This window comes from Sceloporus occidentalis, unplaced genomic scaffold (assembly GCF_023333645.1).
Source record: "Sceloporus occidentalis isolate IW3139 unplaced genomic scaffold, rSceOcc1.0.p SCAF_9, whole genome shotgun sequence".
NCBI classification, from domain to species: domain Eukaryota; kingdom Metazoa; phylum Chordata; class Lepidosauria; order Squamata; family Phrynosomatidae; genus Sceloporus; species Sceloporus occidentalis.
Window position 1 is genome coordinate 1,764,932 of NW_028316989.1, and position 27,564 is coordinate 1,792,495.

The window sequence follows — 27,564 nt, forward strand, 5'->3', positions numbered from 1 at the left end:
ACCTGGTCACCCTGCCCACCAGGAAAGAGACTGAGGATTAAAACACATTGTGTCTGGAGTGTAGACAGGCAACAGACCCCCATAATCTTCCTTATTTGCGCAATTGGGTATGCCAAGCAAAAAAGTATATACCATACACACTCGACTATAAGTCGCCCTCATATTGACCCGTGGATAAGTCGACTCAGGCTCCTTGGGTCCATTGTGAAACCTAAATTTCTAGACTTATACATGAGTATATTCAGTAATTCCAGGTGAGTTGAAACCCCCCTTCCAATAACCTGCTTTGTTGTTGTTGGTTTTTCCCACCGAGGATGGAAGCTGATAAACCCAAACCTCAACATTCATCAGCCGTTGACAAGTCCCGAATCAAGATATAGATATGGCCTTATCTGTTTGAAACTTCCCACCCACACAAACACATCAAACCACCAGCAGCTTCCAAGGCTCAGCAATGTAAGATTCATGAAATGCTGGGGGAAAAGAATTAAATGCATTTATTTCTAAAGCAGTGTGGTGAACTCAGGCCTGGGGACCAGGGTTCGAATCCTTGCTCGGCCATGGAAACCCAAGTCACATTCTCTCAGCCTCATAGGGTTGCAAAGGCAAACCCCCTCTGAACAAATCTCGCAATAGGGCTGTAACAGGGCTGCCATAAGAAATGACTTGAAGGCATACAACCACCACCATTTTTATAGGGTGGGAAAAAGAAGAGAGATTTGGAAAAGGTTTGCTGTCCAAATTTAGTTGTTTTTGGAACTTAAAGGAGAAGGGAAGATAATGAAACAAAACCCATGCGGCCAAATCACACAGAGATAAAAGAGCCTCGGAGAGAAGGAGTACTTAGCAAATGGATCTATTCTGGTGCGCATTGGGAGAGAAAAGCATTTCAGGAAATTGGCTCCTTCAATTTTTCCCCTTAATGAGCCATAGAAAGAAGAAGCAAAAACTAGAAGGGGAAAAATGCAGACAAATCTCTTTTCTCATCCCAACAGCAAATAAAATAATAATAAATTCTAGTTTTATTTCTGTCTTCGCAATTTCAGCAGATGCCAACGTTCAACGGGGAAACGTTCTGGAATATGGATTGCCAACATTGGCTCAGTGACTCAGGTTGCCAAGTTCTTCCCAGGAGGGCTCCACTGTCTCTAACATCCGCACTAGACTTGCTTTTTTTGCCTTCAACCCCAGCTTTGCAGAGAGGCAGCATAGTGTAGTGGTTTGAGTGTTGCACTGTGACTTTGGAGAGCAGGGTTTGAATTCCAGCTCAGGCACGAAAGCCACTTAGGTAAGTCACACTCTCTCAGCCTCACCATAAGTTGGAAACAACTCAAAGGCGAACAATACCACACGCATCCAGGATGGATTTAAGACACTCTGGTCTGATCTGCACTGCAGAAAGAATGCAGTTTGACACTGCTTTTAACTGCTGTGACTCAGTATTAAGGAATCCTGGGATTTATAGTTAGTAGTAGTAGTTGTTGTTGTTGTAGTTGTGGCACCAGAGCTCTCTGACAGAGAAGACTAAATACCTCTTGTGTTGGAATTGTCATATCTCCCCATTTCTGTGCATATAGCAACCTTGCTGCAATAGTCATATATTGCAGTATTCTTCTACATTTCTTCTCAATTTGAACATCCCTGGAGTATATTATCTCTGAACATGCAGGCTCCATCCAATTATAACCGCTGACAACTGAACTATCATCTGAGGCTGCATCTGCACTGCAGAATTAATGCAGTTTGATACCGCTTTAACTGCCCTGGCTGCATGCTACTGAATCCTGGGATTTCTAGGTCATTGTGGCACAAGAACTCTCTGACCAAGAATATCTCAGACCTACAAATCTCAGAATTGCATTGGTTAAAGTTAAAGCAGTGTCAAACTGCATTATTTCTGTAGTACAGATGCAGCCCCAGATAGAGCTCTGTCTTCCAAAGCAAGGAAGGAGAAACAGATGTTTCCCACTACAGTTTCCATATCCAATGCCATATCCTCCAACATTTCTCAGATGAAAACTGGGCCACATGTGGCCAAGCAACATCAGAGTATGGCCAAGACAGGATGAAATTGTTCATGAGGAAAAACGTACAAGTTAGGAGAGGATGCAACAGTTTGCTTTTGCTTGAGCCAACTGGGAAAAAGAAGAATCTATTCTTCTCTTCTTCCATTTGCTGCGTTAATGAATTGCAAACTACTTATGCATTTTGAACTCAGTTTGCAGCAACTTGAGTAAGCTGAGGACGAAGGCAGAAAGCAGGAGGAGGAGGAGGAGAAAAACCAGGACGTTTGAAAAGCAGCTGAAAAAGTGGGATGGCAGGGGTATAATTAGGATTGTCCCTGCTAAACTGGGACTGAATTGGGGTTATGCTGCAATTCACATTTGCTGGTTGGGTTCAAAATATTGGAAAGGCTACACCAAAATATCCTCGCTCTAGATCAGAAATATGTAGATAGTTGGATTGGACCTTCTGCCTCACACACCAAGCTTCGGAAAGTTACTTTTTGGGATTGCAACCCCCAGAATCCCCCACCTAGAGATGTCCTAGTAATTCTTGACCTACTCTCATCCCAAAACATTATGCGAAGACTATAACTCCCAGAATCCTCCAGACAGCACAAATATTTTAGCAAAGGTGATTTGGGTAGCTGTATCTAACGGCGAGTAGAGCGGTTTGAGTGTTGGGCTACGACTCTGGAGACCAGGGTTCAAGGCACACAACAACAACAACAATAGCCAAAAGGCACCTGATCCTGCCTGATCTTGCAAGCTAAACAGGCTCAGCCCTGGTTAGTCCTTGGATGGGAGACTGCCAATAAATACCAGGATGCTGGAGGCTGTATTTCAGAGGAAGGAACTGGCAAAACCACCTCTAAGGATGCCTTGCTGAAGAAAACCCTCTAGGAAAATAATGGGGTTTGTCTTAAGTCGACAGGTGACTTGAAGGCACATGCATACAATATTTAATTTTTCCAAGATCTAGAAAGTGTATATTTGTGCAAAGCAAGCTGTTCCTATGAATATAGGTGCACACCAGCTTGGATTTTTCTCTCTCATCAGACGGCAATGTTAAATACTAATAAAATGCATCAAGAAGCCAGCTGATGCTTCGTCTCAATGTGTTTGGAGGGGTACACACTCTTGCGCATGCATACACAACTCCAACCAAATCTGCACAAAGACTTTGGTGTGTTATCTGTTGGGACTCAAGAAGCAGTGAAATAAGGAACCATAGAAACAACTGTGGTTTAGTTTCTCTGCCTTTAACCACAGCCACGAATGCAGAAAGATAGCAGCTACAGCTTTTCCTGACGTTGAACCAAAATGGTGAATAAGAAAGGCTGCTGTTAAAGGAATGGGAGCAGGGCTTGCATTTAAATATCAAAATAATAATAATAATAATAATAATTATTATTATTATTATTTTCATTTGTCCAAAGCTGGCAGTAACGCAATGCACCCGACAGCAAAAGTTTAGTTCCAATGTCCCTTTGGAAATGCAACCTTCAGGCGACTTTCGCTTCCAGCCCTTTAACAGCAGCCTGATGTGCAAGTTACTTAATTTCCCCAATAATTCCTATATGTCACTTTTTCTATTAAAGGCAGAGGAGCGATCCATTTTATTCTGGCGACTGAATTGGGATCAGATCAATTTCATTTGTCCCTGAAAAAGAGAATTTTCTACCTTATTCCTGAGCAGCAAAAGGGAGGGAGAGAGAGAAGAGTGGTCTTTGGGAAAACATATTCATATTTTACAGATATAAAAGTGACAGGTTTGTTTGAGGCCTTAACTGGAACGGATGGCTTTATCCGAACAAACTCAGTGGGCAGCACAGATAACATTGGAGAGCTGCCAGCCAAAGGAAGGTGGCAGCGTTGTTGTCGTTGTGTGTTTCTTCTGTGCCTTAAACAACATTTTGATATGCAGCATTTAGCACCTGAAGCTTTTCCCAGCATGGAGATGGAGAACAAATAAGCCACATTATCTGCACCTCGAACAGCTGCTAATGGCACAGCGACAGCCTCCCTTTGCAAACTTGGCAGCCCTCAATCGTATCTCAAGAAGAAAGTTTCCATTGAGCCAAAGAACCAGTCAGAAGATTATTATTTTTGCCAATGGCACATTGTCTTTTAGTGAAAAAATACTTTGCCAGAAAATACATACATATGCGCATGTGTGTGCATTGGTATCTCTAACCGCATGTGCGCACACACACACACACACACACACACACAAACCAACATACACACACTCAGGAGCTGAAGCAAAATCCACATTTCCCAAAGGGCCATTTTCTCTCCAGCACTCACCTTGCCTCCCTTCTCTTTGCAGACACACAAGCCAACCAATAAATAGAAATGTTGTGGTCTGTTCTTTCAATAGCCCTCTATGGGAGTCACTGCGCATCCGGAGGGTCTCCCGCCCCCCGCCCCTCGTTCTCAGGCCGTCTGAGTCTCACCAGGCCGTCTGAGTCCACTGCCTGCAAAGAATCTTCCGGAAGGCCTTGCGAAAGTCCTGGTTGAAGATGGTATAGATGACCGGGTTCAAGGAGCTATTGCAGTAGCCAATCCAGAAGAAAAACTTGAAGGTGCTGTCGGGGATCGGGCAGCGTTTGGCCGAACAAACGGCCCGGAGGCTGTAGAGGAAGAAGAAAGGGAACCAGCAGATGACAAAGACGCCGATCACCACGGCCAAGACGAAGGTGAACCGCTTCTCCCGGTTGAGGTGGGTCTTCCTCTTCCAAGGATTAGCACTGAGGGTCTTCACTCGCCTCACCAGCAGAATCTCCCCTCTGGCGGTGGCCAAGGTGTCCATGACCGGAGGGCAACTCTCAGGAGGTCCATTGCCCCTCTTGACACTGCCATGGGGTGAGTTGTCCTGTTGGCTGGACCCCGATGATGGCTTCTTCTCAGGCGGAGAATGGGAAGGGCTGACTGGTTCAGTCTCCTTGACCTCCTGGCTCACGAGGGAAAACTTTTCAGTTGAGCGAGTCACTGGTGGGTCATCTTCTTGGATGGGTACCTGATGCCCGTTGGGTTCTCCTTCTCCTGGCATCTTCAGTTGGTCCTGCTTGGGGGAGGTTTCGCTGGACGGACCGACTTTGATTTGGGGTACCCCTTTTTCTGCCTCGGCTTTGGGCTTCTTAGGGTTAGCCCCTTTCCGGCTCCGACGCTTGGCGATAAAGTAGATCCTGATGTAGACCAAGATCATGATGAGACAAGGAGCAAAGAAGGAGCAGGTGCTGGAGGAAAGGATGTACCACGGCTGTTCATTGAGTTCACACCTCTTGGCATCCTCTTTGGTGTTGTTCGGGTTCTCATTGAGGACCAATGGAGGCAGAGATATCAGCGCCGCTATCAACCAGACCACCAGGATGGTGCATTTGATCCTCCGTGGCGTCCTCTTGGAGTTGTATTCGATGGCTTGGCTGACGGACCAGTACCGGTCCAGGCTGATGGCACAGAGGTGCACTATGGAGGCAGTGCAGAAGAGGACATCCAAAGCCAGGTAGGCCTTGCACCAGATCTTATCAAAGTACCAATAGCCCATCAGCTCATTGGCCAGGGAGAAGGGGATGATGAGGGTAGCCACCAGGATGTCTGCAGCCGCCAGAGACACCAAGAAGAGGTTCTGAGGGGCTTTCAGAGACCGGCTGGTCAGCACGGCAATGATCACCAGGACGTTGCCAAAGATGGTGAAGAGGATGAGGAAAGTGGTGACGGCAGCAATGGCAGCAGTGGCTTGGATGTTGTAGCCTTCATGGCCACCCATGACGGCCATGGTCATTTTGAAGGGATCCAACCAAGGTAGCTCACTTGCTCAGCTTCATATGAAGAGGTCTGGCCGAGCCAAAGTCCCCATTTCTATGACCCAGAGAAAGAGAAAGAGGTCTGAGAGAGAAAAGCCAAGGTATTGCTTCCAACACTTTGTGCATGCACTGGGAACTTGGCATCAGGAAAACTTGCTGTCCCAGCTGGACTGCCAAACTGTGCATGCAGCTGTTAAATAATCCGCTGCTAATTCAAAGCACCACTCCCTTTGGTCCAGCGCTGCAAAGCCACATCCATCTCCTTCTGGTCTTTTGTCCCTTCTGACATGGCTCCATCCAAACAGCTTGGGATTTTTATTCCATCAACTCCTCTCTCTTGCTGGGAAAGTCGAGAACATCTATTTGCAGTGCCTTGGCTGTGCTCTGGCTCTCCTTTTCTCTTCTCTTTCTCTGCCGGCTGCATGGATGGACAGACCCATCCTCTCCATGCCTTTTGAGAGGAGCTGCAGGAGGAGTTGGGGTTTTTCTCTCCACTCTGAAATCTCTGACGTTTGTGATGTCAGGCAATTTTTTTCCCTCCCCAAGTCTGGGAGGGGAGAGGAAAGAGGAGGTGAAGTGCAGAGGATGGACACAAGTGCACAAAACACACAGTTCAGCAGCAGCAAGCAAGCAAGCAACCCCAGCCGCCTCTCCGAGAAGAAGCCACTCACCTCTGGCCAACCTGGCCCTTCCGACTTCAGTCTCTCAACTTCTGCCAGGGGAGCATCACTCATTTGCCACCAGCGCCTGGGTTTGGTGTGTTTCTTCTCTGTGCAGGTTGCTCTGTAACTAAATTATAGGATGACTCAGAAGAAGCCAGCTTTCTCCTTCCTTGCAGCACTGCTGCTGTGCTGAGTTGTGTTTCTTCTTTTTCTCCTGAAAACTTTGATTTTGGGGGAGATGCGATCAGATCTAGGGGGAGGGGATGTCCATTCTTCTCTCCTTCTCACCTTTAAAGGCCAGAGAGAGCTAACACAAACGTAAAGAAGGAGCATCTTTTCCTATAGAATGGGGTAAGAGCGTGGCATGCTGGCTCCCAGGTTGGATCCTGGCTCCAATTCAACACAGCCTTGTCTGGTTTTGAAATGGAAATGGGAGTAATGCAAATCCCAAGTGCTCTTGATTCTCTGTGGCTCTGGAGGAAAAACTAGCCAACTTTGGGGTAAATTTGGAAGCACAGCTGCTTGGCCTCCTGACAGTCCCACAATTGAGGCAGCAAAAACAGTCCTGACAGCTGTCATTTTCTGCCAAGAGCACTCTTTTGTCCAGCCAAAGGCTCTTCATTGCTCTGCCATTCCCACACCACTTCCAAAGGGTCTTGTGTGTTTCTTGCACACCTTCAACTTGTTGACTAACTAACATATTGTCCCAGCTAACTAACAAAGTCCCAGGGCTCTAATCCCTGCAAGGCCTGCTTCCACTTCCTCTCCCTAAAGAGAAGAGGGTCGAGTTGCCTCAGTCCTGCAAACCTCCAGCATCACATCCAAAGAGGAATGGGACCCCAGCTTCTGGGGGGGGAGTGGGTATAAATAAAGTGAAGAGAAAGGGAAAAGGAAGAGGGGGAAGGAGAAGAGAGAGGAAAGGAAGAGGAAGAAGAAGAAGAGGAGGAGGAAGAGGGGGAAAAAGAAGAAAGATGAGAAGAAGAGAGAGAAGAGGGAGAGGGAGAGGGAGAAGAAAGGATTAAGAAGAGGAGGAGGAGGAAAAAGAGGAGGGTGAGAAGGAAGAGAAGAGGAAGAAGAAAATGAAGGGAGGAGAAAGGAAGAGGAGGAAAAAAGAGGTGTTAAGGGCACAAATGAACAGGAGGGTGGAGGGAGGCTTTGGGCTCATGAAAAAGAAGCAAGAGAGACAGTGGTAGGGAGAAATGAGGAGGTGAAGAAGAGAGGGAGGACAAGATGGAGAGAATCAGAGGCAAATCCCTAGGACTTTCCAGGGGCGGCCCATGGCTCCCATGATACCAATGGAGTGATGCATCTGACCTTTAGAAGCGCTGTCCAAGGTGGGGAACCTGTTTTGAGGCCTGTGATTTTGTTGGATCCTGAGGTTCAGCTCCTTGAAAGGCTCCCTTAAACTTCGGACTGAAACCCAGGATGGATTGACTGCTCCCAGTGAGACAGACCCACCTGCGGCTGCCAAAGGAACCTGCCGCCAGCAACAGCAAAGACCCTGCTGTGGCATGGAAGAGACGACAAAACCTTTGGGGTGCAGGTGGAAGACGCCTTGGTTTCTGATGCCCTTTTGAGTTCTCTTTCGAATTCTTCCATGCTGCGAAGAAACACGCAAACATACAGATCATGCAAAGTGCAGCTGCCGAAAACAAACATTGCTATTCACCGCCATTGTTTCTCGATAGCAACACATGTGCGTCTGTATAAGACGGTTTATAAGAAGAATTAAACCGCTGGGGAGAAAAATTACAGGGAAGAGCTATCTGTGCGCTCTCCTTGTGCTAACTGCTATCAAATGCACAATAGAAGGGGATGTTTATTTACGAGACAAAAGTCATAATTTTTCAGGAGCGAGGGAAGAAGCAAGCAGCCCCTTCTTCCTACTCACAAAGTGAATTATTCATGGTATTAGAAATCCTCCAGATCCAGAATCTCTGGCTGCAACTCAACACCGTTGGGCTTTGTTTTTGCTTAGAGCCACTTTTGCCCATCCAGCCAAAAGCAACGGCCGAGGGAGAAAACGTGGAAATCTGGTAGTCATCACCCTTAAAGGCTCCCAGAGGAACTGAAGTGGATTTGGGCTAAGTGCTCTTCAAGTCCAGATAACGAAAGGAGAGTCTCTGCCCTAGACAGCTTCCAGTAAGAAATGGAGCCAGCAAAGAGAAAGGAATGAATGGAGTTAACATTCCCAAAATCGAGAGAGACACATCTCCTGGGCCTAGGCCTATCCTCTTCGTCTCACTCTATATGTTTCGGCAACAGATATTTTGGAGAAGAGAAACTCCTCTCCATTGCAGGCTTTCAAACCTTTTCTGCCTTTTGCAGAAGCAAAGGGAGCCTGAATGCCTCCATTAAGGTGCTTGCGAGGGTGTTTGCCTGCCAATTGTGATGGCTTTCCCCTTGTGGCAACACTCAGCTTCATTTTGCAGCAAAACGTCTGGCTCCGAACTCCAGAGAAGCTGCTCCTTGGCATCAGGGTTGTAGCAATGGAGGGCAGGGATGAAGGCCTGGCTCCCCAGATGAAATGTTTCCACATATTTCTAGCATTGGCCACCATTCTGGATCAAAATAGAGGCTCCTCCATTTCCTGCATGGTGGCTGCGCGATCCGAATCAATCCGACAGCTTACTCACACTATGCGGATCATTGTGGTTCTCCAAAAAAGAACCACTAAGGGATCTGGTGCCAAATGCACCAGTTTAAATGGGCATTTCAGTTGCCCCCACCCCCAAACTGCACCAAGTACAATCAGTGCAAGTCTGAATGACAGGGAGGGAAATAAGCTGGTTTCCAAACCGGGTTATTTTGTAGTGTGAATGGGGCTCACGAAGAGCAGTCACTCAACCCCTTAAGACTTAACTGGAATGACAGCCCCTTCTACTTACCTAGTAGGGGACACCTTTTGGGGTCTTTTTTCCCCAAATGAAAAAGAAAACTCCCAGAAGAGACCCTGGCCACACATCCCCCAATATTTGGCAATATAAAATGATGATGATGATGATGATGATGATGATGATGATGATGATGATGATGATGATGATGAATGTGGGGCTACAAATCCCCCATGTTGTCTGGAGGTTATGGGGAGGTGTCATCTCAAAAAGTAACTTTGCCACCTTCTAATTTAACCTCATTGCAGCTAATGACTAGGAAAACTTCATATATCCCTTTTTCAAAAGGAAGGAAAGGAAAGTTTGCATGCAATGGCTAAGCGCAAGACACGCTTGCCCTCTGCTGGTCCAGGATTGTACAAGTCCAATTTATTGATGTATACTTTTGATAACATTTTGGTACAGGCAAACCTCAGTTGACAAAGCCTCTGGCAGAGAAGTTACTTTAAACCCCCCTCCCCCCAAAACACCCTTCCATGCCCATCCAGCCCTTTTCTTCCTTGTTCTCTGTCTAACTGCAGGTTTCTCTGCAGCTTTGGCATTGGGAGGGTGAGGAAGGAGGGCTGAAGACACACAGACTTTGACAACTGGCCATACCTCTGCCGTAAATAGTGCAATGAATTTCTTCCCCAACAACCACAACCACCCAAATGGTGCTGCAGCAAGGCCCTCACTTTTAACCATCTGAGGTCCTGCAAGGCAATCCAGGGGCACTTGGATCTTCAAGAGATGCAGCAAGAAGTTCTTCTTCTTCCTTCTCAAGCCCCCATCCTTGCTCTGCTCCCAGCTGCACAAATCCTTCTCAAAGGGACAGAAGAAAGGCCAGACCACTTTCATTGTCCTTTGCTTGACCACCTGGTTATTTCTATCCTGTTTTGCAACAGGAGGAAGGTTTTGAAGCAGAGCCAGTGCTTTGGACTTTAACTGTGGCTTCAGTTGGCTCCTCCATTTGATTTTCTACAAGAGTAGCCCCATCCTTTTGTCCCATAAAAGGATTGCCAAGACGTACTTTGAACAACCCTGGAGCAAGTGTGTGGTGTGTGAGCCTAGTAGGAACAGCCAACAATTTTCTAAGCATGTGCTCCCTTGGGAATGTTGCCCTCCCCTTCAGTTCCCTAGGAGTGTAATGCCCAGCATTAAATAGCATCATTTCTAGCAAAGACCTCTTGGCACCACGATGAAGGTAGCCAGGTTTGTCTACAGAGGGGTTCATGCTTTGCTCTGGCTTCCTGATCTTCAGATCGTTCCTGGTCCTCTTCTCTAGCTTCACTGCAATTTGAGTCTCAGCAGCTTTCTTGGATGGTTCAGAAGAAGGGTTAAGGAGCCCTCTATTTCCCATCCTTACCCAGATCCTCTTGGCAGAAGGAAATTCACGGTGACCATACGCTCCTTTGTGTTGGGTTGCATTCAACATAGAGAACTTTGACCAAATGCTAGGTTCAGCTGGGCCAAGAGTTTGGCTGTGTGCCTGCGAAATTCCTGGGGTCACAGCAACTTTTGCAGCAAACCCCATGCCTTCTGAGTTCATCTGTAAAGGAAATGTAGTCTCCATCTCCTCAGCACCAAGAGGATTCTGGGCACAAAGAAGAAAATGTGTTTCTGTTTCTCCATGAATTGGGTGAGAAGTCACAGAAGCACCAGAGTGGAGATTACTAATGGTACCAGCAGAGCTAGGCATGGACTTTTTCTCCTCATGGGCAGCTGTGGATTCTTCTGCATCCTCAATGGAACTGGGATAAGTCAATGGAGATGGAGGTCTACCACCTATGATGGTGGTTCCTGCCATGCCAGGACCATTTTGTCCAGAACCCTTTGGTTCAATGCTTGTATATGTGGCAATAGTTGCACCTTCAGAGATATATATTCCACTTTTCTTTGTAAGATTCTTCCCTTTCTCTTCCACAAGCGCCTTTGTGACCTTAGGTCCAGAAGTTAGCCAACTAGTTTCCTCTAGATGCTCCATGTCACTTTGATGGTCAGGTTGGAGTTCTGGAGATGTGGTCCCCTCTATGTGTTCCTGATGGGATCCCAGGCTGGACGCTTCAGTAGAGAGCATCCTGTAGGGCCCAGTTGATGTTGCTCTACTAGCATCAGCCTCCATTGCCACATGTCCCCATCTCTTGGAAGTGGCCTTTTTGGAACCAATTGATGGAATTGTCTGGCTTTCCCAAGACTCTAGAGGCAAGTGAGTCAAAAAGGCTGTTGCAGTGCCCTCTGCAGTAGCCTTTCCTGTAGATGGCTGACTTTCCTTTGGGGAATGACTTCCAGTGGATGCCTCCAGGTAGTTCTTGGGAGACTCCAGGGATCCAGTGGTTGGGAGTAAGGGTTTCCCTTCAGTAGAGACATGAGGCAATGATGTGGGTTGCACTCCTAGGGCAGGAGACCGTGCACCGCTTTGCTCATTTCTGACTTCCTGAGCAAGGGTTGCAACCCAGTTTATCCTGTGGAGGACAGTCTCCTCTGTAGCATTTACTGGCTCAGCAGGTCTCCCTTCTGCAGAGATCACTTCAGTGGGCAGAGAAGCAATGTGGGTTTTAGTGGCTGGTTCAAGAGACTGTGGAGATGGGCTGTCAGCGTTCATTGCTGATTCTGTTCCCCATGAAAGAGAAGACCTCTGGGATCCTTTCTGAATTGGCTTGCTAAAAACCATGACAGAAGAGAAATGGGAGGCACCAACACTCCTTGTCGGAGCAGTTCCTTGACCATGTGCTTCAGTCTTCTCTGGTGTCCTGTTATGTGGCAGTGTATTCATTCTTGCAGATGAAGTCTCTTCTTTATCGAGGGCTGTGTAATTTCCCACTTTGTTTCTCTCACGCGCACTGCTAGATGGACTCACCCAACTGAGAGTGGTACTCCTTTCTCTCACTGGTGGAGATATCTCTTCCAAAGGGGAGCCATGTTCCTTGGTTTCAAGTCCTGGACTTCCTCCACCAGTAGGTCCCAGTTTCAAGAGTGGAGAGACCCCACTCTTGCTGGTCTGCCCCGCGGGTGAAGGCTTCTTTGCAGCGAGAGAACCAGATAGTTTTCCCCCACAGAGTCTCAAAGCTACTGTTGTCTCCTGCCTTGGATTCCTGGTTTGTACCCAAACTTTCCCTTCTCCAGGGATGACAGTTTCTATGGAAAGTGTAGGAGATGGCTGCCATTGAGTTCCTGCCAGCTGCTGCCCAGCTTGGATGGGCATTTGGCTACTAAATGGTTCAGCAGAAAACAGTCTCCACAGAGTGGACCTTCTGTGGGCCTTGGTTTCTCTGGTAGGTCCAGTTCCAAGTTCTTCCCCATGGCTCAAGCCAATCGTTTGCTCCATTGTCGGCCTTCCTATTGATGTAATGGAAGCTGTTTCTAAGGCAGGTTCTGATGCTTCTCCTTGCACCGCCACAGGTGTTGCCTGTCTTGTAGTGAGCACACTGAGGCCATAACCTCTGGTATGACTTGGTGGTGACCATGAAGCTCTGGGCCTCTGCCCAACTGTTCTAGGTTGAAAAGGTCTCTCTGTGGGATGTGTAGCCTGGTTGCTTTCCGTCACCAAAGAATCCATTTTCCATGAGACAGATGCTTGGCTTGACCACTCTGAGTGCGCAGCCCCCATCTCAGACTCAGTGACAGGAGCAGTTAGATAGGAAAATGGTTCCATTTCTGTAGAGAGCTCTGCAGAGCTGCTTCCTGAGATAGTTTCCTCCTTCAGCCTTGATGGAGCAAATTGGCCTGTAACTGCAGACCGAGGGACGGATGAGGTCCCAGAAGTTGTCCAACCAAGGTGGCTTTCTTGAGCCTCTGCACTTCCAGGAGGCAAAGCTGCTACACTAGGGAACACATTGTGATCCTCTTTGTATTCCCCATACTCTTTCCTGCTGGTAGTGGACCATAGGTAAACTAGTGTACTCTGTTCCTTGCTTTGGAAACCTTCTACTTCCCGACCCTCCATTCCAGTCTGGTTAAGAATGGTAGTAGAGCTGGCTGGGCTTTGTGATTCAGCATCCAAGGTTTCTCCTTCCCCATGTCCCATGACACCGGAGGCCAAAGTTGTGCTCTTTGGGGACAGCATCCTGTATGACATGCTTGTTATTTCAGTCTCAACATTTCCGATCGTCAATGACACAGAAGCAAGGTTGCTACTTTCGTTTCCAGGAATGCTTACAGTCTGATGGAACATGGGCTGGTTCCCCACCACAGAGAAATTGGGGATCTCCGTTGGCCTTGGAGAGCCATTTGCACGCCCAGGTTCACCACTTTGTGTTATCGGTGCACTACTCATCCCCAAAGCAGTAGGCAGGACTCCAGTAGGCTTTTGGTGTGCAACTTCTGTCATCTCAAAGAGCTCAGCACCAGCCCCTTTCTGGCCAGGCTTCACTGTAGCTCCCTGGACCGTCTCTGTTGGGAAAGGATCTGGGCCTTTGGTCAGAAAGGAAAGAGGAAACTCTGTCTCAAGAGTAGCCCTTGTCCTTGCTTCTTGCTCTTTTAGAAGGTAGGTCTCCTTGGAGCTTGGAGACTGCCTTCTCAGCTCCCTGGCACTACTGTTGGGGTTTTTCAGAGAGATCTTCTGGGCAATGCTGACCACCTTTGTAGGCTCCATTTCCCTGGATTGGTTTGTGTGTGGCATCTCTGCTGTGGCTCCTACAAACTCCCCACTTTCTTCTGCTTTGCTAGAAGTCTCTGGGGACACTGTGCTTTGTTTTTGCATTTCTGCTCCAGATGCCCACGCTCTTTGTGTCTTGGTTTCTAGAGCTGTTGTGCCTTTACCAACAACAGTCCTGCTGGAGGATATGGTAGCTCCCGGAGTTTCTCTGGCAGAGGTTTTGGTATAAGGACTCCAGGCAGTTGAGTTTTCGGCTTGGCTTTCAGTGGAATAAGGCTGAGTTGCAATCGGAATGAAATCCATCATTTTCTCTTTGACAGCTCTCCCAGCAGATGTTTCTGAAGGCAAAAGTAGAATGGATTAGAAGACCTTTCCACCCAGTTAGTCTGGCTCCTAGCCCTATGAGCTAGTATCAGAGTCAATGAGGCTTCTTCACACATGATTAAGTTGTGCCTCAGCTGAAACATGCATACACACCCTCCAACATTTCACAGGTGAAAACCGGGACACATGTGGTCATGCAACATCAGTGTTACTGAGGAGGAAGAACACAAGCTAGAGGAGGCTGCAGCAGTTTGCTTCTGCCTGAGCCTACTGGGAAGAGCCAGATTCTACCTTCGCTTCTCCTCTCCTGTCTGCTGAGTTAATAGATTTCAAACTATTTTTGTAATATGAACTCAGTTTGCAGCAACCGAAGTGAACTAAAGAGGGAACATGGAAGGAGGAGAGAGAAACTGAAAGCAACTGAAAAGCAGAATGACAGAGGCGTCACTGGAACTTCTCAGTAGGATCAGACAAAAGCAAACTGCTGCACTCCTAAGCTGTGTGTGCTTCCAAATTCATAACTTTTGCCAACTTGATCACACGTCATGACATGTGCTGAGTGTAACAGCCTTGTGTTTGTCGTTTTGGCCTCTGGGGAGAGTTCAAAGTTGATTTACTCTTGAACCCATTTCGTTATTTATTTGGCAGTCCCTACGATTCATAGAACTAATCATGACTTCCACAAAGAAACTGCAAAAGTTTTATTCTTAACTGCTTGTACAAGTTTATCACTTCTGAAGTTATCAACCAAACCTCAGTGTTTCAGAAGTCCTGCTTGTCCCATCATGGCCAATGCCTTACCTGGTTGAGCTGCAACCTGAGAACACTTGTAGAGCTTGTTGACTCTGGCGATGTCCGACTGGCTTAGGTTCCACCTTTGACCAAGGTAAATGTCTGGGTTGGAAAGTGGGATTATGGTGGGTAGACCAGTCATGCTGAAGGCATTCCTAAAAGGGGCAGATAAATGATCTGGCTGTAAAATAACCCACCAGTGCTGCAGAAAGTAACATGAACCAGTTGGGAGTAACAAACCAATAGTCCTGTATGAAGCTTTAGATATCTTGTGCAAAGTTCCAGTCTTTGCAAGGGCCAACAATGTTGCACAATGGTGTGAGTTGGATATAACACCATCATAAGTCACTAACAAGATGCCAGTTTGCATCTGCCCTTGCAGACAATAGGAATTTCTCCTTTGACAGTGAAGTATCTGCACAAGTAGAGTCATCCTCACCAGTAATACTTTATGAAAACCTTTGTGCTTGAAACCCCCGTGACACTTTTTGGCAGGCTTGCTTACCGGCTGTAGTGCATAACAGATGAATAATCGTAATCCCCCAGCATGTTGGTATTCCAGGACTTCAAGAAGTTCATCTCAAAACCTGAGGATGGTAATTGAAGAGGGTTGTCCATCTTGAGCATAGGAGCAAATTCACAAATGCAACAACACTCTTAGACAGGAGCAGAGGTATAGTGGAGCCATGGTTTGCAGGGTTGCAAAACTCGGGGAATTTTGACTAGCAGGGACTACAGCATCATTGACCAGCACCACCCTTGAATTTAGCTGGAATCCCTGCCATAGCTGAAAGGGAGACTGATTTCCCCAGCAATGACATATTGTCATCCACTCTCCTTGTGACCTCGGGCAAATCCAAAAGCTATAGGGCTTTACAGCTGATGAGGGCCTTCTTGTCAAGGTTGACCACTGGACCACTGGACAGAACTGGCTGGGAGAGCAGGAGGAAGATGTACCGGTCAAGATTTCATTCCAGGAGATGCTGATGTATTTGTCGCGGTCGGCCCTCGAGTGCTCATGCCAGAAGCCCAAGACGTGCATGAATTCGTGCAGAGCCACCCCCTTCCCTTTCTGGAGGCAAGCCGGAGCCAGGGACACCACCTGCATCCCACCAACGCGTCCAACGCTGGAGAAGCAGCTGGAATGGGGAGAAAGAGGAAGAGATTGATGGAGAAGATTATTGCAACCAGGGAAAGAAAAACCCTCGTCTCTCCCGCAAGAGCCAACGTTCGCAGGTGGCCTGCCTGCTTAGATCACAGGCTGCTTGCATCTCCTGCTGTAGGACAGCCAACGGGACATAAAATGGAGTTTAAAAATTAAAGAATGAAAAACAGGCAAAACATACTTTGCAAAAAACGAATGAACGAGATTGAAAGGGGGAGGTAGAGAGAGAGAGAGAGAGAGAGATGTTTTCACTTAACTCTTTACAACAAAGGTGGGCAAAATTCCAGCTTTGCCATTGAAATCCCAGGGCCTGGGATACGCTCTGACCTCCCATCCCTTGCTGTACACTTTTCCATTCCTTCCCCAACCAGACCAATTCTCCAAGCCATGACTAACCCAGAGAGTGGGACAATGGAGACAAAATCCCTCTGGTAGGAGTAAGGGATAAATCGGACACAGGTGAGCCTTGCAAAATCTTCAAATGCTTCCTTGATGATTGTCAAGCTGGACTGATCTGGAGGGGGAGGTAAGGAACAGACATTAGCAAAATGCAGGGTGCTCAAAGCAGTACTGTTCCCCCCCCCCCCGAAAGACAAGGAGCATTTGGTAGTGTTCATCTTATTTTTGATATCATTTATCAAACACCAGATATTGAAGCAGGCAGCGGTGGCAGGGGACTCCTACGTCAGTAAGGCTGTGAATCCATTCCAGGGTTTGGCTAGCTGTAAAGGATTTTGCTATCCATAGGGCTCCTGGAACCAAACCCCAGCAGATAACAAGGGCCCACAGTATATGTTTTGCATTGTGTGTGTGTGTGTGCGCGCACACACACACACACATATAGCATTCTATATGTAGCATATGCTTTGAATATATTATTCTGTTCATACTATCCCATTTGTTTTTGGTACTTCTGGTGCTTTCTCTATAAACTAATCTTCGCCAGCTCAGAGTCTGGCAAGACGAAAAACCAAAGCCAATGGGACATTTTGTGCATTTTGGTTGTCCAAATAAAGGTACCACTATTTTGTGGATTTTGGATGAAAAACCAATGGAGGGATTCGATAGACTTTGCCTCCATCGCCAGCCCCCTTGATAGATTTTGTTCTGTCTGAACTGGAAAGGCTGGTCTGGATCCCTTAGCTACTTGCAAGAGCTTGTCTCTTCTACCAGCGTTGACCCTAAATGGCTTCCATAATTTTGTTCCTTACTGTATCTGTAGGAAATCACATATGGGATTTGGACAATTCCTCTCTTCTTTGGCCACCTTGGATTGGCAGAGGAAAACAGCCTGAAGGGACTCTAGATGAGAGAGAGAAAGAAGGAAGGGATGAACGCCAGCCGGTGCCAATTTCATACCAATCCTCCCATCCACAAGATTCATTTCAGGAGTTTGGCGTGATTCAACTCTGGTTAGGGCTGGAAAACATGTGCTTTGTAGAATAAAAGGCCCCTGTGATTCTCTCTCAGCCTCAGAGGGTGGCAATGGGAAATCCCCTCTGAAGAAACTGGCCAAGAAAACCCCATGGTAGGGTCGGCCTAAGTCAGAAACAACTTGAAGGCACACAACAACATGTTCTCTTGTGACTCACCAACTTGATGATATCCCCCTCCATCAGGAAGCTACTCTCCGGTGCCTCTGGGAGAATCAGCCCTAGAAAAGGAGAAAACATGTGATTGCAATCCGGGGGAAGCCACTTCACAGTCATTTGGGAGAGAAATTTGGGATGCAACCAGAGCAACATGGCTCAGAAAAGCTGTCGTCGTCACTCCAGTTATTGCTCCTAGGAGTATAGCTATGGGAGGAGAGGGCAAAATGGGAGCATTCCCCCTGAAAATAAGAATCGTGGAATTTTTCATCACTCCCTAAATGTCTAGTATTGCGTTAACATCAAATTTCGGAAGATCCTGTAGAAGTTCAATTTATGCATTCAAAGAAAAGATCATAATCTAGTGGGCTCATAAAGGGAGATAGCTATCCTTCAAATAGTCTGTATCCAAGCCACAAAAACCTACCCAGATTGATGTCAAGGATGTCATCAGGTGGCTCTGCAGCTTCATCCAAGTCGTTCTCTTCAGCATCCTCCACATGGAAAGTGTCTCCACGACCATAAACAAAGGGGACTGAAAAGACACGCACACACACACACACAAAGGGGTGAATACTCCATCATGCTCCTTCATCAAGAACCAGGAGGAGTCTAGCCATAAAGGACACCACCTTTTTTGTCTATATAGTCCAAGACTGTCTACTCTGGTTAGCAGCAGGACTCAAACAAAGAAGTATCCATGCTATACTGTTATAGCAATTGTGTGTGTGTTGTGTGCTTTTGAGTCGTTTCCAACTTATGGTGACCCTATCACAGGGTTTTCTTGCCAAGTTTCTTCATAGGGGGTTTGCCATTGCCATCCTCTGAGGCTGGGAGCATATGACTTGCCCAAGGTCACCCAATGGGTTTTCACGGCTGAACTGGGATTCAAATCCCGCTCCCCAGAGTCACAATCCAATGCTCAAATCACTACACCACATTGGCTGTCCTATAGCAATTGCATCCCACTTTAATTGCCACGGTTCCATCATATGGAATCCGAGAATTTGTCGTTTGGTGGCGAACACCTAGAAAGTCTCTGAATATAACTTGCCTAAGAAAGCCCTAAGAAATTCATGGGGTTGCCACAAATCAACACGCAATTCAAAGGTGCATACACACTATAGTTGACAAATGCCAGTCTCCACCACAAGAGGACAGGCTTGCACATAATATATATATATATATCAAGTAAGTATCAGACCTCAAGTTAATTTTAACCACTTTCTTCAAAGGGCTTTGCCCAATTTTCCAATAACCTGTACCACAACCCTACTTATTACCAAGCTTGGAGAAGTTGCACTTTTGTACTATGGATTACTTCGGGGAGCTGTAGCCCAAAACAGCAACTTTTAATGTCTTCCTGGAGGCAATAAATCCTGAGCAACCCTTACCTGAAAGTAGCCCAAGGAGCCCTATTGACACGGACCAGATGCCAAGGGATACAGCCATAGCTGAGGAGCCAGCCTTAAGGCCCTGGCTGTTGCCAAACCTATGAAACTGCTACAGAAAAAAAATAAGAGATCCACAAGAAAAGGGCCCTTTGGAGCCCTTTATAGAGTACAGGTGAAGCAGACACACCTGGATGAAGCCTCTCCATTAGGAAGCCAGTTTAACTCTTTGAGGGGTGAAGGCTTCCTAGGTCTGCAGGCGGTCAATTCAACCAAAGGAAGCTGAATGAAGTTTGGGAGTTTGGAACAAGGCCTGCCAGGTCAGGACTATGCCAGTCTAGTAGGCGATTTCTTGGCCAAAACTTGAGGCCAAGGGATGACCCTTATGCATGGTATATTGAGGATGCTATTCAAATAAATAATCTGCAGTGCAGAAATAATGCAGTTCGGCACCACTTTAATTGCCATGGCTCAGTGCTATGGAATCCTGGGGGGTTGTATTGTGCTGCAGCAGTGAAAGTGCTGTCAAAGTGCATTATTTCTGTAGTGCAGATTAGATCTAAGGAAGAGAAAGTAACTTGCGATGGGAACTGAGGCACTGTAGCCAAGGAATGGAGTGGCACACAAAATCCAAAAGTGTTTAAAAATCATAAAGTGAATTCATAATCCTGCAACTTACCAGCAGCCTGATTTAAAATAATAATAATAATAGTAATAATAATAGTAATAAAGTCCACTCTTTAATTCTCCATAATTCAAAATAGTTACCTTGTTGTATCTCTTGGCCTGTGGTGCAAACCATACTCTCTGCTCATCCACCTTGTTGTCACCGCAACACTCACAACAGGACCAAAGGCAGCAACCACAGGAACCAACATTTTACAAGCTATTTCCTTCCTTTTTGCAAAGGACCAAGTATTTGTAAGCAAATTACGCTTGAGTACTGGGCTAGGCTGTTTGGGGCTGATGGGAATCAGAGTATCATGACATCCGAAGGGCTGCAACTAGTGCCTACCTTGCTGGAAAATATGTGCACCGTGGTCTTTTTTGGCTACTAGAAATATATTGATGCATAGTATGAAAGGGGAGAGTTTGGTCCCAAAGGATCTTGTGCGTGATGCTGGTTCATGCGTAACCTGGATATCGTGGGAGTAAACCTGAATGTGGCACAGTTACATTTAGGGCCTTGCGTTGGTGCCCAGAAACGAATGAGTGCTTAGTTCTGCTCATGACATATGTGCTCTTTGGGATGTGTGGGCTGAGATGAAGCCAGGAGGGCTAAATTTAGTGTAAAGGGAACATTTCTGGCTGTGTGGGTGAGTCACTGGCATAGCGAGAGACGTAGCGCATGGTATTTCTCAAGACCCAACATCAGTTGAAAGGGAAGTGAGCGAAGGGTCTAGACTTACATTGTTTCACAAACTCTGGTCCTCTGGATTTTTGGACTTCAGCCCCCTACATCTTTCCATTTTTTCCTAGCATTAATATATTTTCCAACTCGTTGTGCCTTCTTATGATGTGGCCAAAGTACAACAACCACAGCTTTATCATCTTGGATTCCAGGCTTGAACTATTTTAGGACCTATTTGTTGGTCTTCTTTAGGCTGTCCTTGGCATCCTCCCAAGGGTTGCATTGTGTAGAACCAAGCGAAGAAAATCAAAATGCACACAGTCCCATAGCTACAACTTTAGTCTTCACAACATTGTTGGTTTACTTGCAAGAGTAATCCTGCCACTCTAGCTAGTGATACTGAGCTATGCAAGTCCAAAACCGGGCAAGAAGACTCAGGAGACCAAAATTAAATATAAAATTAGTTTTATTGCCACAGGTGATAATAATAATAAATATAAAGTGCAAAAAGAAGAAGAGACATTTCCAGTTGAGGTTGGTCAAGAAAGAGGTTCACTGAATAGCACATACAAAGGACATATTGCTTCAAATACGAAGCCTGTGGCATGGCAGGGAATGGGGAAGATGGAAAGGAGAAAGAGGGGCTTGGGCCCAATCCACCAGCAAAGAATTGCCCTACACAAACCTCATGGAAACAAATTAGAGGTGCCTAAGGCAACCGCAGAGTGAATTGTACCCTTTCGGTAAAGTTAAGGCAACACCCCAAGGGAAAACTGGGGTTCTTTGGCTGCAACGGGCATTGCCTGTTGTCAGTGCATTCAGAAAAGAGGATCCCTCCTCACCAACGAAGGAGGACACATGCCCACTTCCAGGCTATTTCCACCTGGGGCTACAATGCGCACAAGACTTTCACAGCATACATATATATAGGTACGGAGGGACCGTTTCATCAACAACAGATGAATCGGCCGACCTGTGTAAGGCTGGGGACCACAGGTCATCAGTTCAGATTTCTGGAACACAAGGGGGGCATCATCACTTCATCCTGATAGCACCACTTTGTCACGGCACTGTCCTCAAGGATACTGTGATTTGGGGATGCTATGGTCCACTCCAGTGTAGGTCAACTCTCCATCCTTGGGCGATCTTGGCAAGATCTATTTCGGACTAGATTTACCATTGCTTTCTTCTAAGGTCCAGAAGGTGCAACTTGCCCAAGATCACCCATAGGTTTCCATGGCTGTGTTGAGATTCAAACCCACACTGGCTCTCAGTAGTTTTGAGAAGCATTTGACATTCCCTGCTAGAAAGCTCTAGTAAGAAAAGGGGAGAGCTCTCCAGCAGAGCAATCCCCAAATGAAAAACCCCAGGACTCCATCGGATGTAGCCAACATAAACTAAAATATAGAATTGCTGTAACTGTATAGTGTAGATGGATTCAGTGGCTGGTTTACTCCAATTCAAGTTTTAATTCTGGGTTACTGTTGATCTGAGGACATTCAACACTAAAATGGTTAAACCACCATTGGCTTCCTTTGTCATGACCAGTTTTGCCTCCGACTTTTGTCTCGCCAAGTCTCTAAAGCGTCAGTCTGATGCCAAAAGGCAGAGAGGAATGCTTTAGAATGAAGTGGGCTCTTGGCATCTGTGGATACTCAAGTCCCATTAAATACAATGGTGTCCCTTATATAAAGTGGCAAAATCAAGGTTCACTTTTTGGAATTTATATAGTTTAAAAGTATTTTCAACCTGTGGATGGTTGAACCCATGGATAAAGAATCCATTGATAGGGAGGGATGACTGTTCATTAAAAGTCTGTCCCCAAGTCCTACGGATGATCACTTGGCTAAGAAGCCAAAAGGACTAGAAAGAAACCGTGTTGTGTCTGTTAGATGGGAAGCAGGGAGACACTACAACTGGGCTGCTTTAGCCAGAGCAATTTTTCACCTTCATTCCAGACAAGTTCACAACTGGAATGAGAATGCCTACCCCTCCCAGCAGAAACAAAAGAGCTGCAACTTCATGCCAAGAATGCTACAGCTGCAAGGAGGATCCAGTCCAGCAATGCAACAGCACCAGCAAACTTCGGGGCAAATGTCTTGCACACTATACAACTATAAAGCTATGATTCCACTTATTACCATGGATGAATCCTAAGGAATCCCTGGGATTTGCACTTTCCGTGAGGCACTGGAACTCTCCAAAGTGCGAGTTCTAGGATTTTACATGATTGAAGTGGAATTATAGCAATATAATTGTGTGTAGCGTGGAAGGGCCCCAGCTCAAAGCTGAAGAAATACATGGTCTGGATTCCTTTTTACAGTCAAGGCTGGAGAGAACCAGCCTTCAAATCATTCACCAAAGAGATCAAGACCGCTAGACAGCCCTTGAATGTTCTTCAGGACCAACTTCAACTCTTTTTCTCAGCGATTCTCTGCCAAGGTTTAGTGCAACTGAAGAAATCTCTGTAGATTGACGCACCATTGTCCCAGGTTACAGCACCCCATTGGGAATGTAAACAGGAACACCGTCTGAGTCTCTGGGAAGAGAGGCGGCTATGTTGTCTTCTCCTCCTCCTGGCTGGCTTTGTAGGACAGCATGAGGTTGCCACTGGGCTAGTGGCACAGGACCTCCGTCTCAAACTGCAGGAGCTGCCCCATGAAGCCAAAGTTGGGGGAGATGACCCCCCGCCGCTGCTTGACAAAGTCAAAGGCCTCCTCCAGCCGCACCCGGCGGCTCTGGATCAGGTAGGCAAGGCAAATGGTAGCCGAGCGGGAAATCCCGGCCTGGCAGTGGACCAGCACCCGGCCGTTCCCGTTCTTCACAGAATCTGCAGGAGGAAAACAAACAGAGAAGAGACCCTTAAGAGACAGGATTCAAAGGTATAGCCATGTTAGACTGCAAAATCAGTATGCAAAGAGATCTTGTAGCACCTTTGAGACTAACTGAAAGAAAGAAGTTGGCAGCAGGAGCTTTCATAGGCTTAAGTCTCCTTCCTCAGATGCATTCGAGGAAGTAAACTGAAGTCTATGAAAGCTCTGAATATCACTGAGTATCAAAGAAGCCTTACCAATGAAGTTAATGGCTTCCTGGAACCAGACACTGATCTCGGCCATCTGGCTGTCCTCCACTGGGATGCTCTTGTAGAGGAACTGGCCCTCAAAGTAGTTTGGGCAGCTGGACGAGACGTTGAGCACCGCCGTGATGCCCAAAGACTCCAGAACCTCCCGGTTGGAAGAGTGGAAGCAGCTGCCCAGGTAGAGGAAGGGCAAGATCTCTACTGGCCCACCCTGCAGGGAGGGAAAGAAGAAAAGAACGATCCATTAGACATGATCAAGGCAGCAAAGATCTCCCTCTTCAAGGCCAGGAAAAGAACCAGTAGCAGAGCCAAGGGGCTCACCGCCATTTGCTGTTGAACCCTGGTCTCCAGAGTCATAGTCCAGCGCTGAGACCACGTTGCCACACTGGCTCCAGTAGGTTTAAAATGTTTTAAATGAGAGTTTAATAAGATTTTTATTTTAAAAATGTTATCTTTAAACCGTGGTTCCAGCCCAAGTCAGGAAGATTGGCTAACTAAATGAAATGGGTTGCTGGAATGGGCAAACTGACAATGTGAACGAAAGAGGAATCTGCAGGGGCTTCTTCAAATTGGCCCCAGACCTAAGTGGACTTTGTTTCCCCCTTTTGGTAGGGAAGGGCATTGCAGGTTAGAGAGGCAAATGCCCCAAATGGCAAACTGTAAGGAAAGGAGCAAGTGGGAAGGATTTTCTAAGGATGCCTGACCTTCTCTGTTTCAGAGAAACAAGAGTCTTTCTCTTCCCCTCTAACTAGCTCTTCAAAAAGCTGCAGCGACTGCATGAAAATTGGCAGCGATGGAGATTAAGATTAAAAGGGATGGATTAGATTCATCAGACCCGGGGAAAGGAGGGGGTGGGATGCTTCCGATAGTAATTTGGTAATACTCGGGTGGCTCAGGGCTAATGCCATCGGCCTTTGGACTAAAATACCAAAGCGGCTGATGGGGCCGCACTGACCCAGACCAGCAGTAATGCTCCATGATCTTCTGTTGAGACAAGAGATTCTTCAACACGGCTAAAGACGACCCGGGTTTAATATTAACAAGGGATTAAGTTCAGGGATGGCTAATGGGTGGCCCTGACAGGACACTCCATTAAGTGAATTCAACACTTAGGTGAAATTGGGCAAGTCACACTCTCTCAGCCTCAGGGGAAGGCAATGCCAAACCTCCTCTGAACAAATCTTACCCCCCCAAATCCCATGATTGTTTGCCTTAGAGTTGCCATAAGTTGGACCCAACTTGAAGGCGCACAACAACCAATTAATTTAGGAGTCCTTTTTCATTTCAAAATTATATAGATCCGGTGAGCAAGACTAAAAAGGAAAATGTTAAAGATGGGTTATCTTCCTAAACAAAACCTTTGTTTAACAAACTCTCATGCTTCCTCTGCGAACCTCTGTTGCAAAGCTGGTAATATGCAATTATTATTATTATTTTGTCAAAAATTGATTAAAATCAGCTGATTGGTCCAAAGGCAGAGGATGAGTTGAGTCACCAAAAACAAATCCAAGCTGGCAACTCCTAGAGTTAGTCCAAAGCCTGAGGGACAGGTGGACAAACTCCACTAGGAAATGCAAACTCCTTCCTAACCATCTGCGGTGTCACACCGGGAGTAATTTCCCATGTGTGCCGTGATGTCTAGACAACGCCAATTAAAAGGGACGGACTCTTAAATGCTGAGAAATGTCTATTTGGAGATATATGGGCACACCAAGAAGACCTTTAGCTTCTTACCAGTTTGGTGCCAAATTCACACTGAATGGAAGTCAAAGGAAGGGGCCTTCTTGGTGGCCGCTCCCAGAGTTTGCAATTCCCTCCCCAAAGAGACCAGCTTGGCCTCATCCTTGCTCTCCTTCCGGTTCCATTTTAAAACGTTTTACAAACTATTCAAGATAGGTTCCTAATGCTGATTTTGAAGTATTTAAAGGGTCTGTATACACATTGGGTGCCCTTGGGCAAGTCACACTCTCTCAGCCTTGGAGGACAGCAACGGCAAATCCACTGAAGAAACTTGCCAAGAAAACCCCAAGATAGGTTCGCCTTAAGAGTCACCATAAGTTGGAAACAACTTGAAGGCACACAACGCAATCCGCAAGCCGTTAAAAAAATTGTTCTTAATGCATTTTAATAATCATTTCAATCTCTGATTCTTTAATTGTATACTTTCAGTTTAATTCTGTAGGGTTTTTTATTTGTACTGTTTGAAAATATTGGTATCTTATTGAGAGAATAAGGAGCTATAGTGCTTTGAGCATTAGATTTATGGAGACCAGGGTTTGGAATTCAATTCAATTAAATGTTGAATTATTAAATTTTAAAAAGTAATTTCAATTAGCAATTACATTCTGAACGAACTGGTTTTCAATGTATTGTATTTTGGAGCAATGGTTTCAGAGTCACTCTATGACTCTGGAAACCCAATGACTTTGGGCAAGTCACACTCTCTCAGCCTCAGAGGAAGGCAATGGCAAACAAAATAAGATTATGCTTAATCATAGCAATGCAAACCTACCTGGTCGTAGGAAGGGGTCATGGCTTCCGTTGCTTTGTCTTCAGGGCTTCTCAGGAGCGGAGGAGGAGAGGCGTTCAGAGGCGTTGGCGCCGTGGAGCACAATTCGGGGAAATTCGCTTGGAAATTTTCAAACCCACCTAGAAAACAGATATTGGGAAAAGGAGACCTTTGAGCACATTTGGGCTGAGAATAAACAACTGGCAACTAGGCATAAAACCCTGGTGTTTGGAGAGATTAAGGCCGTTCAGAAGAAGAGATGCTACTAGAAGTTATTGACGGAGCTTAATGTTTAAGTTTTGTTTTAACGTTGGATTCCCCTCCAAGGCAGACTAGCTGAAGGCTCTTGAGTCCCAGCTGGGGGATTTGGGGCTCTGTAGTCCAAAAGAGAGAGCAAGGCAAGAGAAGAACCAAAGAGGGCAGTCTGGGGCTTGTTGGGCTTGTGGTTCACGGGATGCCTAGGGGATGCTGGGAGCTGCTGCTGTTCCCCCAAAACACGATGGCTAGCAGATTCTGTGAGTTGCAGTGCCCCCAAAAAGGATGGCTGGGGATGCTGGGAGTTGCAGTCCCCCCAAAAGGAGGCTTAGGGGGTTCTGGGAGTTGCAGTCGCCCCAAAAAGGATGCCATGGGGATGCTGGGAGTTGCAGTCCCCCCAAAAAAGGATGCCTAGGGGATGCTGGGAGTTGCAGTCCCCCCCAAAAAGGACGCCTAGGGGATGCTGGGAGTTGCAATCCGAAGCCTTACCTGTGAGGAGGTAGAGGTGTGAGGTGCCCGCCCTCTCCTCCGTGAGGAGGGCGTCGAGGAGGATCCTGGCCAGGCCGTCGGGGCGCAGAGTGGCGATCCCATCCTCCCCTGCTCCGGCCGCAGCCTCGTCGAGGACCACCAGGTGCTGGATCTCCCCTCTGCGGAGCCTGGCCAGGAGGGCCCTGTCCGGCAGGATGCCCTCCAGGCTGAGCCTGCTGCTGCTCCTGCCCCGGGATCGCCTCCTCCGGAGCAGCCCGTTCCAAGGCACCGGCCTCGAGGCCAAGAGGTGCCCCTGGCAGAAGGACAGGAAGGGCCGGCAGTCCAGCACCAGCGTCCGGGCGCTGGCCTCCGGGTCCCGCAGCAGGAAGGCCAGGCCCCCGGCCTCCAAGGGCAGCACCTCTTCCAGCACCATCCTGGGAAAAGACAAGAGGCTTCTTCACACGATCAACCAGACACGCGTTCTGCTCGGCAGCTCTACTTCTCGCTCTAGCCAACTCTGCCCTCCCATTGGACGACGCCGGGTTAAATAGGCCGCCAAGCCCCGCCCCGGAGTGCCATATATGGAGATGTGCGTCACAAAGAAGGGAACTCCCTCCTCGGTTGGGGGACTGCCTCCTCACGTGCATCAAAAGGAGGGGAGCCCAGGAGGGATGGGGGGGATATATATATATATATATAT

At 47.0% G+C, this 27,564-nt stretch overlaps 3 protein-coding genes and 1 pseudogene across 3 annotated transcripts; all 4 read right to left on the bottom strand.

Annotated features, from left to right (window-relative positions):
* Positions 1-4,103: 4,103 nt before the first annotated feature.
* ADRA2B (adrenoceptor alpha 2B) lies at positions 4,104-6,258 on the bottom strand. Its single transcript, XM_089538131.1, has one exon. The coding sequence runs from the start codon at positions 5,788-5,790 to the stop codon at positions 4,459-4,461; it is 1,332 nt and encodes a 443-aa protein (XP_089394257.1). The 5' UTR covers positions 5,791-6,258; the 3' UTR covers positions 4,104-4,458.
* On the bottom strand, positions 5,816-11,469 carry LOC149306691 (uncharacterized; annotated as a pseudogene).
* Positions 11,470-11,938: 469 nt separating this feature from the next.
* On the bottom strand, positions 11,939-19,263 carry ASTL (astacin like metalloendopeptidase). The gene is made up of 10 exons (XM_089538179.1): positions 19,206-19,263; positions 18,239-18,346; positions 17,815-17,876; positions 17,434-17,524; positions 16,619-16,736; positions 16,015-16,196; positions 15,563-15,644; positions 15,067-15,212; positions 12,205-14,279; positions 11,939-12,007 (listed from the first exon to the last, which is right to left on the bottom strand). Exons 1-10 carry the CDS (start codon positions 19,261-19,263, stop codon positions 11,939-11,941), a joined length of 2,991 nt encoding a protein of 996 aa, XP_089394305.1.
* A 1,738-nt stretch (positions 19,264-21,001) lies between these two features.
* On the bottom strand, positions 21,002-27,364 carry DUSP2 (dual specificity phosphatase 2). Its single transcript, XM_089538034.1, has 4 exons — positions 26,886-27,364; positions 26,145-26,281; positions 23,624-23,843; positions 21,002-23,383 (listed from the first exon to the last, which is right to left on the bottom strand). The coding sequence occupies exons 1-4, from the start codon at positions 27,295-27,297 to the stop codon at positions 23,169-23,171; spliced, it is 984 nt and encodes a 327-aa protein (XP_089394160.1). The 5' UTR covers positions 27,298-27,364; the 3' UTR covers positions 21,002-23,168.
* Between the last annotated feature and the right edge of the window lie 200 nt (positions 27,365-27,564).

Excerpts from the sequence above, each read along its gene's own strand:
- DUSP2 (XM_089538034.1), bottom strand. The coding sequence starts at position 27,297 with ATGGTGCTGGAAGAGGTGCTGCCCTTGGAGGCCGGGGGCCTGGCCTTC. Across the intron at positions 23,844-26,144 it reads TGACCCCTTCCTACGACCAG|GGTGGGCCAGTAGAGATCTT; the intron begins GTAGGTTTGCAT and ends CCCTCCCTGCAG. Across the intron at positions 23,384-23,623 it reads GGAAGCCATTAACTTCATTG|ATTCTGTGAAGAACGGGAAC; the intron begins GTAAGGCTTCTT and ends TTCCTCCTGCAG.
- ADRA2B (XM_089538131.1), bottom strand. The coding sequence starts at position 5,790 with ATGACCATGGCCGTCATGGGTGGCCATGAAGGCTACAACATCCAAGCC.
- ASTL (XM_089538179.1), bottom strand. The coding sequence starts at position 19,263 with ATGGCTGTATCCCTTGGCATCTGGTCCGTGTCAATAGGGCTCCTTGGG. Across the intron at positions 17,525-17,814 it reads AGGGGGATATCATCAAGTTG|AGTCCCTTCAGGCTGTTTTC; the intron begins GTGAGTCACAAG and ends TCTCTCATCTAG. Across the intron at positions 16,737-17,433 it reads TGTGATTTCCTACAGATACA|ATCAGTCCAGCTTGACAATC; the intron begins GTAAGGAACAAA and ends CTCCCCCTCCAG.